Below are 12,875 nucleotides of genomic sequence, written 5' to 3'. Positions count from 1 at the left end.
TTGAAATATAGCTGCACTATGGTTACTTACGGTAATTTGACTACGTAAGAGTTGAAACAGAGCTTCATTATAAGTGCAATTCAATGCATGACTAGTTTAAAAGGGCTGAAGGCTCATTATTACAATATATGACTATTACAAAATAGAGGTACATCATATCCTTTAAAAAAATATATGCAAGCAATTTTAAATATTTAAGTGCATATACTTGTACCATTAATATTTGGGTATGTTTCATTAAAAAGACTTGCAAAAAGAGTCCAAGTAAATTGAAGGCTATTTCAAAACAGAGCAAAAATAGTCAAAACATTTCACTTGTAACATACAAAGGTTATGTACACAGTATTCATTGATAGCACATTAGTGTAATAGCATGATGACAAGTCAAAAGAGTTGAATGAAAGCTTGTGATATGGAGAAATGACTACCAATTGTTAAGAAGAAGACAATGCAAATCTGGGTATTTCAATACATAAAAACAATTGATAACATTCTCAGCTGGATCATATGAAAATCAAGTACATTAATTTTTTGTTAGGACGTCCACTAGGGTTCGCAAAATGTCATTGCGCTCCTCCGCAATTTTTATCATCCGCTCACTTGAAGCCTCTAGTGCATCCATGCGTCTTGCAGTATCATTGGCAAAAGTCCTGAACCATTCAGGGACATCCCCACTCTTCCGCCGGCGCTTAACGACAGGGGTGTGACTGACCGTGTCAGGAACTGTCTCGTCAGGGGCTGGTGAACCTGCATTTGAAGAGGATGGGCTTGGCGACCTAACAGATACAGTTGAGCTTGTTGACCTAACAGTCACAGTTGGGCTTGCGACCCCAGCTTTATTCATATTTTGTGTTTATGTTGGTTTGTATTGTGCTGTATTGTGCTGTTTTGTACTGTTTGGGCAATCGGTCACTTGCCTTAAATAAAGGACCAACTAATTGTTTTTAATGAAAATTCAATACTGCTCCAGCAGCTGGAGTTTCACTTCTTTATATTGCATTGCACAACAGTTTGATGTGTGCTGCGTGGATGCAGTAGCGTGTATTCCCGTACATATCTTCGATGTTGTTATATTTTCAGCCTTCAGAGGCTGGTGGCGGTATTGTGTTTTTATTATTTTTTAAGAAACCTTGTTTAAGACCTTTCTTATACTTAGATTCTTATACATTCTCTGTACTTATAAAGTAAACGTGTATGTTCATCAATTGAGAGTTCTGCAGGTTATACTGAATTTTTACAGACCATTATCTGACAAGCTGCCTCTTACTCTTTTATGTATGTTGACTTGGCAATGTGTATTAATGTGATTATAAGATTGGTGGTTTCGCCAAATAAATAACCTATGGACAGATTGATTACAAAAAACCCGAAAGTTGTTCTCTCACCATTGAGAATTCCGATTGCACGTAGTATTCATTTGCCGTTAAATTATAGACAATTACTTTTTTCTAAACCTACAGTCAAATTAAGTTTACTTCGAACATCTTTCATTGGAGGTACAGTGCGGCTGGGTTCTAGTTCGCAGCGTAATTTAGCTCCGTGTAATCGGTATCCTACAATAAATAAGTGCAACTCCAGGAAGTGTTTATGTTGCAAGTTTTTAAATATGTCCTCTTTTATTCTTTCATCGGTTAATAACCGAAAATTTTCAGTTAATATTAAATCCGATGTCTCATGAAATTCTATGCATGTGGTTTATGTTATTACTTGAAATGTACCCTGTTGTGGTGCGCAATACGTTGGGCAGACGGGTAGATCACTTAAAACACATTTTAGGGAACATTTTTTCAAAATTAAAAATAACAATAAATTTTATAACTTCATTTACCAGCACTTTAATAAAACAGGTCATAGCGTAACAAATATTTCAATTCAACCTGTGGAGCAACTTATTTTTAATAATAGTACTTCAAGTCAGTGCCAATTAAAAGCAAGGTGCATGTCAGAATTTGAATGGATTAAACGATTGCAATCAGCTTACCCACTTGGATTAAATGATAATATTCTAAATGTTGGAACAATTTCTAAAAACAAATCGATTAATTCATTTTCTCTGTTTAGTAAACGTCTAAGAAATAAACGTTCACATGGCATTAGGAAAAATGGTAACTTAAGGCGTAAATTTAAACGTCTGCTTTCTTTAAATGATTGCAACACAGTATTACAAAATGGGGGTAAACATAAATTACTAAGTGCACTTTGCTCTCTTTCTGTTTCTTCGTTGGCGCATATTGATAAGGAATGTAAACTTATTTTACTTCAATCTGACCCTCTATATGAATGTGCTTGTATTATTGAATCTTTTACTGACTACTATCTTAAACCTTTTATTGAAAATGTACTTAACAAAACTAGAAATCGTATCAAAATTGAGTTTTGTAACAAAGGTCTTGATTTAATTGACCTTCCTAAAATATTCAATGATAAAAATGTACGTCGGTTGATTCCCCCTTATTTCCGCAATACTGAATCACCACTTATTTGCTACAAATATAGTAAACCTGTAAGAAGTATCGTTTTTAATTATAATTCTATTTCCACAGATATAAATGTAATAAGAAATTGTCCTACATTATGTGACTGTACTAGTTCTAAATATATATATGGTCCAGTTTGACATTTTATTACTGGGGACCTTAATTTCATTCAAAATAAAAACCTTAGAAATTTGCTACGCAGAGGCCATAAGTACAGACTGCCTATTCCTGTTGATTTTGATAACTGCATTAAGAATGTCGTAACATCCTTACATGATTATTGCACTAAATGGTGCAGGAAGGAAAATGACGAAATTACTGCACTCAATGATTGGAAAACAAAAATATTTAGTATGGCCATGAATAAAATATGTTTTTATGATACACATCCTTTGGCCCTACCACATTCACCTAAATTTAATAAACAAAATCTCTGTAAATTGCTTGAAGACTTAAAATCTAAATTCGTCTTAGTTCCTGCTGATAAGGCTGCTAATAATGTTATCATAATATGACGAGTGTTTTATGTTCAAACTATTTCACAAGAACTTTCATAAACTACATCATATTGTGATTACAATAAGCAACCTAATGAAATTATTACCGACCATATTGCCCAATGCATAAAGTTAAATGTAATAGTCAATATTACTGACAAGAAATTGCCATCACTTTACTGGATACCTATATTACATAAGACGCCATATAAAAGTCGTTTTATCGCTAATTCAGTGTCTTGTACCACCAAACAATTATCAGTGTATCTTACATCTGCATTGAGTGCTATTAGATATCATATAGCTAAATTTTGTAATAAAGTTTATGAAAATAGTAATATTAACCTATTTTGGTCAATAAAAAACACCTTAGAAGTTATTGATAAAATTGAAAATAAAAAATATAAGGTGTCACAGGTAAGTACTTATGATTTTTCGACACTATATACAACGCTTCCTCACGCTTTAATAAAATCCAAACTTGTTTCTTTGATTGAAAAAACTTTTGCTAGAGAGAAATGTTTGTATCTAGCTTTAAACACTAAAACAGCTTTTTTTACTAATCATATATTAGATAACTACATCATTTGGACTGGTCTTGACTTTTGTGCAGCACTTACTTTTCTTTTGGATAACTTGTTTGTTGAATTTAATGGTAAAATATTTAAACAAATTATTGGCGTTCCTATGGGTACTAATTGTGCGCCACTTATAGCTGACCTTTTTTTTATATTGTTATGAAAGCGAATTTATGTTAGAATTATCTAAAACTAAGCAAGTAGATTTGATTAATTGTTTTAACCTTACTAGTAGGTACATTGATGACATACTTAATTTAGATAATCCATTATTTGAACAATATATTCACAAAATCTACCCAAAAGAACTAGTCTTAAATAGATCGTGTATATCCAATACAGACGCTGCGTATTTAGACTTACATTTAACTATTAATAATAATTTGATCAAAACTAGTTTATATGACAAACGGGACGATTTTAACTTTGAAATTGTGAATTTTCCGTTTCTAGATGGCAACATCCCTAAAGGACCTTCCTATGGTATTTACATTTCGCAGTTGGTACGTTATGCCAGAGCATGTTCGTGTATTAAAGATTTTAATGATCGTAATCTAATATTAACTAAAAAATTGCTAAAACAAGGCTTTTTGTATCATAACCTAAGAAATAAATTTGCTAGATTTTACTCTAAGTATGGTGATTTAATTTCAAAATATAATGTTTCTTTAAAATGGCATTTAAATAATGGAATCTCCCATCCATCATTTTACGGAGATGTTTTGAAGCGTGTCCGCAAATTAAAATATGTTAAACCAAATGTTCATATTAAACTTTTCAATTTAATTAACTTGTTTTTATCAAAAGGATACGATGCTTATGTACTTAAAAACACGTGTTTGATGGTTTTCGATTCACTATATCTTTCTTCCCTTAAAATTTGGAATCATTAGTGATATTATAGGCATTTTTCACTGTTGAATAAAATTGTGTCATTGTGTCGTATGAACAAATCTGCATAAATACTACATTATAGGCATTTTTCACTGTTGAATAAAATTGTGTCATTGTGTCGTATGAACAAGTCTGCATGTAAACTACATTTGGACTCAAATCGTACATCAAATCATTTCTGTCTTCAGTTGTCGAGACACCTATGTACTGTTTGGTTCCAATAATGTCGCTTTAATGGAATTACCATTTTTATTCATTTGCTTCTTAATATTAAATCACCTAAACTTGTTTTATTAGTAGCACAGCCCCATTAATATTTTTATTTAGTACTGCCCTTGGAATTTGTTCACGTCATGTCATTATGGATTTTTGTGACGTCATACGACCGACTTTCCCAGTTGTAATCTACATGCATAGGTCATTGGGTTTATAACGTTCCATTTTATTTATATTTTCTCTCTGATAGGCGTTTCTTGTTTGATTTAATTATTTTTAATTTGTTTAGCAGTCACATAAACAACCAAGCTATGTAATATGGAATTTTTACACCCATTATTGCTGCTTCTTCCTGTATTTGCGCGATGATTATCTGAGATATTAACTCTATGATTCTATATTCTCAAATCTTTTCTATAAAGAAGGAATGTAGTTGACAATTGTTAATAGTTTTATTTGATCGTTCGTCAAAAAGTTGTAATTCTGTTACTCTTGTATCTTCAATGCAATTGAGTAATTAAATAGTAATTAAATTGAATGCGTTTTAATTCCCTTTTATTATTGTTTAATTTGAGTTACAATGCTATGACGTTAAATTTTATTTACACTTAAATGTATTATGAATATTGCTGGGCCAAGTGTGAGGTTGAGCGCTCTATAACCAGGTTTAAACCCCCAATGCTTTGCATTGACCGTTCCAAGGCGGTGACCCCAGCTTTATTCATATTTTGTGTTTATGTTGGTTTGTATTGTGCTGTATTGTGCTGTTTTGTACTGTTTGGGCAATCGGTCACTTGCCTTAAATAAAGGACCAACTAATTGTTTTTAATGAAAATTCAATACTGCTCCAGCAGCTGGAGTTTCACTTCTTTATATTGCAGCCCGTATGGCAACTGCATTAGCAGAAGGACTTGATATTTGCGGCCGCTTCGCATTTGGTGGCAGAGGTGGCTTCGCTGCAGGGTCTGAAATGAATGCGTGCCATTAAGCAATAAATGTAGACAAAACATTTGAGCAAATCTTAGCTTGTATTAGCACAATGACTTGTCATTCTGGCAATTTCAACTGTGTAACAAATAATATACTGGCACAAAAAGAAAAGCAAAGCAACCCAATGTTATAATTCCTTATCACCTGTGTCTATGGTAACTTGTATAAATTGTACTACACAAAATCATACACATTGACAATGCTTCAATGACAATTTACCATTTCATCAGTTGCAGTTTTCCCCTAAATGGCCAATAATATGTAAATATGCATTTTCTGGACATTTTGGTTGGGGAAAGTCTCTAGTCCAAAATATATGACAGAAGAACAGCGAGTGAAAAAATGGGATTTTTTTTATTTAAAGTGAAACGAAATGTCCCAGTGTAAGATTCATTTTGGGAGACTGCGTGAATTAAAATAAATTTATTGAGGGATGTAGCCTTCTTAAGAAAATATTTTGCCTCGTATTTATCGATAGAATAAAAAAAAGCTATTAATTTTATTCTGGTCATCATCTGATATATTACAGAACGATAAAACCAGTAACCTCTGGTTAACAGAAAACAATGAGCGACAATTGAATTTAATAAAACTTTAAATGCAGACACACTATATACTTTAATCAAATAGTGAAATGTAACATTTGAAAAATATACCTTTGGCACAGTTTGCAGATGCTACCACTTTCAGTGGTTCCACCGCTGGATCTCCAGCAAGAAGCTCCTCCATTATGTCATAGTAACGCCATGTTACTCGTCCACGACCACTCTTGGCCATCTTCTTTCTGTTATCCTTGTACCTAGAATTTAATTTTCGGTAACAGTGATATTACTTGATACATATATAAATATAAGTGTTACGCAGTCGGAGACATATGCCCCAAAATGTGACCTTGACCGTGACCTTTGACCCTGTGAAAATCTGCCACTCATGATCAATGAACCTATAAAGTTTCATGATCCTAGGCCTAAGCGTTTTTGAATTATCATCCAGAAACCATTTGGTGGACGGACTGATATGTGCTAAACAATAGACCCCCTCTTATTCGAAGAGGGACATTAATATATCTCATCATAAAAACATAAATATATCCCAGCATTTTTTACATTCTTTAAAATTTATATTTAAACATTAACTCTACTTAAAGTATTCAACCTTTGTGTACCGAATTATGAGTCAAGTTCTAATGAAAACACTGGATCTTTATTTCATAGCTTAAATAATAGGCGGAATTACAAAATTGATGTTTGGGTAAATGATCCAAAAAATCACTTGAGCACATCAGATTTTTTGTGTAATGGTTAAATGTAATTTTATGCTGTGTATCACATATATATCCATTATTTGGGAAAACTTCCAACATATTCTCCAGATGTGTACCTATAAAAATAATGCTGAAAAGTCAATTTTATTGGATTTAAGTGTACCTATTTTTCAGGCTCTTAAATTTCTCGCTACACTGATGCCCCGTGACACTGTAGCCTTGGTCCTTCATTTTCGTGGCAATCATATTCCACACTGCCTTCTTACTAAATGCAGAAGAGGCGAATTTCTCTTTATGTGCCTCGTAAAGGGAAATCAATAACAGGACTCCTTCGTGCTTCCAGTTGATTCCTAAATGTATACATAAACTATGAATAAGATACTACCTCATACTAAGACGTATTTACCTGAAATATCATAAGGAAACAAATCAAGCAAAATCTATATAGTTTGCAAGTGATTTTTAATGCTCAGGGGAACGGGCCCTAACCTTCATGCATGGGGAAAGTTACCAAAAATGAAAACAAACTTGATGGATAATTTTTACGCAATGTTACTCAAAGGGGAATGACATCTCCAGGTTTAAATTTCATTTTGGGGGAACATCTACACTACTGTACATCTATAGAATACAAATGCCCTGCTATATTTAAAATACAGAACTAGTAATTGCTTTTCTTATTAGGATTATCTGATGATGAGAACAAACTTTTTCTTTAAAATAATAAACTTGCTAATGTTCTCCTTAAACTGAGTCACTAGTTAATAACATATTTAGCAGTTTTGCATACCATCCTTTGACTCATCCACCACAGGCATTTCTGTGTCACTTGTCTCTTCCTGTGACTCAGTATCTGGAAAAAAAATAAAAAAAATCATAATGAAATAATTAATCACTTATATAAATATACATAAAGTTTACATGACAGTACACCATTGACCTCATAATTATATATATGTTAATTTACAAAAAAGTTTAGAAATCACTATGAATATAAACAAGTTAAACATAACATATCTGAATATAACATATTGTGTGGCTACTTAAGATGACTATATTATAATACACTGCATTCATTTAATGCAACTGAATTAAACTAATTGTGTAGTTATTTAGTAATTATATTACATCTTTTAACAATCCCAATTCCAGTCTTTTTTACATTTTCAAAGGCCTAAGCACTGGAATCAACAATTAGAAGGAAAAAGAACGGCGCGGAGTGAACACAGTTTTTCAACCTATTGCTGACTTAAAAACATCAATAGCCCAATTTAAACAAAGAAGGTGCTGATATGATTTTAATACTCTGGAAGGCAAGAAATAATAGTCTTTACTATAGTACATTCAAACTTACCAGCAATGTTACACTGTTGATTTTCATTCTCCTCAGCTGCTATCTGCACTATTGTCTGGTTACCTGAAAAGTATGGTAAAAAAGTGCATTCATATGTAATATATGATTATATTAATGTTAAAATTCTTAAATATGAATAAAAAACATCTCTATGTGTCTGAAATGAATATAACACGGCTCGACATTTAAGGTTGTTCTAATGCCCCTGACAAGTAAAATTCGGGTCAGGGCAAGTTATGTTTAACTCTTGTTGTTTCAAGACATTTCTGTTTCATATATCATCGTTGATTTTATAGACAAGAAAACAATATCAACAACTATATAATTGTATATATGTTACACAACAATTATCAGCTTTAGTTTCAATATTTTCATGTTTACAGTAAATATTAGATATTTCATGCTCTGGCAAGTGGCTTTTAGTTCTGTAGATTTTTTAAGTACTTGCTCGACAAGACATGTTGGTTTTCAGCCTTACCATGTATTTCTGTCCAGACTTCCTGTAGCCTCTGGATAGCCTGCGGGTCTGAAGTGTATAGAAAAAGATGAATGACATGTTTGTGATATTGATTTTTTTTTTTCATGAAAATTCAATAGTGAAATAAACAGCACAATTATAAAATTGAAACAAATAATTAAGCGATTCCAATTACTATCTGTTTACAATTTCGAAAGCCTTCCATGTCAAATTCTACAATTTATTATATTCTTAATTACACACCTTTATCAGTGATAATGGACCTGTAGACAATGGCTTCGACTGAAGCTGTTGATGTAGAGCCATCTTCAAACGTCAAGTTGAGGCATTTCCATCCGGATGAAAACACAGTTGAATCAGAGCTAGATTAAAAATGTAAATCTTAATATACTTTTGCAAAGCAAGGCATTTTTAAAGCCATTAATTTTGAGATACTTTATGAATATGATATCAATTTCTGAGACCATAAATGAACATTTTATCCCCTCCCCTATCTAGTGTATTTGAGTATTTTTTAAAAACAAAGCATTTAAATTTTCATCCTGGCTTTTTTTCGGAAAATCATTTTTATTAGATATTTCTTCTAACTTAAAAGTTGAACTTTGCCGCCCGCCATTTTAACGTCACAAGATTTTCGACAAATATTAACAAAAATGCTCATGTTTTATCAAATCTTTATGTACATACTTGGTACCCAAGTACTTAAACAACAAAATACACTATGTTTATAATTCAATTCATTTAATGTACTACAAAAAATGAAAAATAGCGAAGTTACGCTGTTCAACAACTTACTTGTCCGCCATCTTGGTTTCGCTAGCGTACTTCCTCCCGAGAGGGTTCGCTTCGGTTCGCTTCGGTTCGCGGCGAACCGAGCGTTCAATAGCGAACGTTCGCGAACGTTCGCGAACTATAGCGAACGTTCGCTGTAACTGAACGCACTACTGAAGTTATATTGAAGGAGGAGGCTTTTGGATGTTTTTCGGGAGTTGTTGGAATGTATCTAAACTTAACATATTTCGTATGTGATTTAAATGTCTAATGTTTGACTTTTGTTGGAAAATGCTAAAATAATACGTGTATATAATGTAAACAAACTGTAGTTGAAGAAACAGATGACTTTATTTAATTTTTACTAGCCCGGCTAGTGTACAAGTTATATGGAAATTTGTCTAAATGGACTGGTGGCAGCATCCGTAAATACGACCACAGGTTCTTGACTAAATTAAAATTTAGGTAAGATAATTTGTGCAAGGTTTAACTTTGATTGCTACCATCGAAGTAATTACTTTTGCGACACTGGTGCCAAGCGGTGGTATATGGACTTTAACACGTGCGTTTGTGTTAGAATTCAGAAAATTGATGGAGCAACTTACTGAACTAGAAGCTTCGTTTCATCAGATTGGCCTTGAATTTCGAAACTTGTGCGATCATCTTCGGGAAGAATTGGATGAATTTACAAATGTTGTACGTGCCATTATTATGCAGAAAAATGATAAAATTACAGGCTTAAAAAGGGAAATAAGTCAACTTAAAGATGCTCTCACGAAAGTAGCACCCAAAGGTGGTAAAGGACAATCAAAATCTGATTAAATTTTGATAATTATCAATGGAAAATAACAAAGTGAAAGTGACCTTTTCTGAAATTTACAAGAGGTGTCCTCCTCCAGAAAGAAAAGTTACATGTTTTGCTGAAATATTCAAAAGACATCCGCCACAAAATAAAATTTATGTTAAAAAGTTCATATCAATACCAAGTTATTCAGATAGTGTTTTTTAATGAGTTTGTGTATTATTATTTTTTTACACCTATTGGAAGCCAGGATCGGATGGCTCATTTGAAAGCAGTGTATGATTCAGTAAAGTGGATCTAGGGATTATAGCGTTTGCTTTGCCATTAATAACTGGATTATCTCTTACATTCGGTGTAAAATAGTGTCATAGTGATAGAAAAATATCAGTACGATATCAATAATAAATAATCAACATGTCCGATGATAATAGTGAAGAAGAAATGCTTCGGCAAGAAATTGCTGACTTAAAAAAGAAACTGGTGATTTCGGAAGAAACCAGAGAAAGGAACTTACAAGATTCCATTCGCGAAAGAAACTCTGTGATAAATAAATATCAAGATGAAATTAATAGAGTAAGCGCAGAAAAAGATGATGAGATAAGAATTCTGTCAAAGGCAAATGAATTGTTTAGGGCAGAAGTTTGGGAAAACAGGGGAGTTCCAAGGAGGAAGGGGCATGAAATACCCATGCCAAGACAAGTCTTATTTGATGGGAAGACTTCCTGGGAAAGTTTTGTGAAGCCTTTTAGAGCTTTACAAGAATCTTGCGGTTGGAATGAAGATGAATGTTTATTCCGTCTTCAAAGTAGTCTCAGAGGAGAGGCTGCTGAGTTTGCCTTCAACCAGAAAACATCAGAAACCACAGCATCATATAGTAAATTGATGTTGGCTCTCGAGACGAGATATAAGGAACATCGTAACAGTTCCTCTTATCTGGCTGAGTTGGAAAGTCGTAAGCTACAACCGAAGGAAAAGTTAGCGGAATATGTCTCTGATATTAGGAGACTGGTGATTAAAGGATACCCCACTGCGGATGGAATAACAAGGGAGACAATCAACATTCGTTATTTCATTAAGGGTTGACAGGATCAACAACTGCCCTGAATATTGGCATGCAGGATCCAAAGACCATTGAGGAGGCTAGGACTATTCTTGAGACCTACAATAGTCTTAAAGATGAAGTGAAAGGCAGCGCCAGAGTACGAGAGGTGCAGCAATCGAGCAAGCCAGCTTCTGCTGAATATGTTACAGAGGAGAGACTTCAGGCTTTCGGCAAAGACATCAAGTCTTCAATTGGCAAGAAAATTGATATTCTTGCAAATCAGATGAAAAGTTCTAAGACTGTTAACCGGCAGTCCTACCAACAACCCAATAAGAGGGCTACTTCTCAACAACCTCGCAAGGAGTTTGCTAGAACCCCGCAGGATATTGTGTGTTATAACTGTGGCTTAAATGGCCATATTTCACGCGATTGCAAACGGAATAATGGCGGAAACCTGGGAAGCAAGAAGTTAAACTAGAAAGGACTGGTACAAACGGCCCGGTCCAACCTAGCGAACGACAACTTTATAAAATTGTGAAATGCAGAGGGATTAATTTAGGAACGTCAGTTTTGCTGAAAACATTACTCAGTGATATTACTTGTCATTTTGTAATTGACACAGGTGCCTGTGCAACAATAATTTCTACAGCACTTTTCAATAAAATTGCTGATAATTTAAGGCCGGAATTACAACCCGTGGATTCATCCATAAGGCTTGAAGTTGCGGATAATGGACTTTTAAGTATAGATGGTGTTGCTAGTGTTGAAATTCATATAGGTAAAGACGTGTTTCAGTGGGACGTTTTTGTGGCAAATATTAGAGAAGATGGACTACTGGGACTAGATTTCTTGCATAATTTCAATTATAACTCAAACAAGCTTGGCCTGAAATTAAATGGCAAGAAATATGACACTGTTATTGAAAATGTACCTCTTAGAGCAGTCAGGGTAACCTGTAACAAAGAATCAGAGTGTTTAATTCTCGGAATTAAATCAAATGGTGGTGTATTTGATAAAAAGTTCGGTCAATTTGTGAAAAATTCACTAACAAATAAAGGCATTAGTGAGGGACTTTTAATTGGAAATACTGCCTTCAATGCCGGAAAAGTGAACAATGGGATAATAAATACATTACCAGAAAGTGTCACCATTAAGAAAGGTTCTACTCTTGGTTATGCAGAGGATTTACAAGAAAGTGATTTGGAAAGCTCTCGACTTCAAAGTGAAAATGTTTCACATGGATTAAATCAAGCGTGCAGTGATAGTTCTGACATAGAGAAAGTTCTTTCCAAGTTGTGCAAACCTTTACAAGATTTGTACAAACGTTCAAGCGCAGAACTTTCTGATAATCAAAGGATTTTACTTGTGAATCTATTGGATGAATTTTAACCTATATTTTCAATTGGTCCTAGTGATTTAGGGCGTACCAGTGTTGTAAAACATACCATAAATGTTGGAAATCATAGACCAATTAAAGTACCCCCACGGCGGGTACCCAAGGCATTTGAAGGC

General features: G+C 33.7%; 1 protein-coding gene across 1 annotated transcript; it reads right to left on the bottom strand.

Annotated features, from left to right (window-relative positions):
* Nucleotides 1-523: 523 nt before the first annotated feature.
* Nucleotides 524-9,553, bottom strand: LOC127835689 (uncharacterized). The gene is made up of 10 exons (XM_052362127.1): nt 9,544-9,553; nt 8,992-9,110; nt 8,749-8,796; nt 8,271-8,333; nt 7,707-7,769; nt 7,080-7,266; nt 6,309-6,451; nt 5,542-5,627; nt 2,700-2,721; nt 524-834 (listed from the first exon to the last, which is right to left on the bottom strand). Exons 5-10 carry the CDS (start codon nt 7,732-7,734, stop codon nt 524-526), a joined length of 777 nt encoding a protein of 258 aa, XP_052218087.1. The 5' UTR covers nt 7,735-7,769; nt 8,271-8,333; nt 8,749-8,796; nt 8,992-9,110; nt 9,544-9,553.
* Between the last annotated feature and the right edge of the window lie 3,322 nt (nt 9,554-12,875).

The sequence above is a fragment of the Dreissena polymorpha genome, chromosome 6 (genome assembly GCF_020536995.1).
Source record: "Dreissena polymorpha isolate Duluth1 chromosome 6, UMN_Dpol_1.0, whole genome shotgun sequence".
Taxonomy (NCBI): domain Eukaryota; kingdom Metazoa; phylum Mollusca; class Bivalvia; order Myida; family Dreissenidae; genus Dreissena; species Dreissena polymorpha.
The sequence above is the reverse complement of the archived record's forward strand: the minus strand, read 5'-3'. Positions and strand labels throughout refer to the sequence as shown.

What these genes read in the sequence shown, in the direction of transcription:
- LOC127835689 (XM_052362127.1), bottom strand. Translation starts at nt 7,734, where the DNA reads ATGCCTGTGGTGGATGAGTCAAAGGATG. An exon ending in ATCTGCAAACTGTGCCAAAG is followed by an intron (nt 5,628 to 6,308) that starts GTATATTTTTCA and finishes CATTCATTTCAG; the next exon opens with ACCCTGCAGCGAAGCCACCT. An exon ending in ATGCAGTTGCCATACGGGCT is followed by an intron (nt 2,722 to 5,541) that starts GCAATATAAAGA and finishes TTCTTAATGCAG; the next exon opens with TTATCAAAATCAACAGGAAT.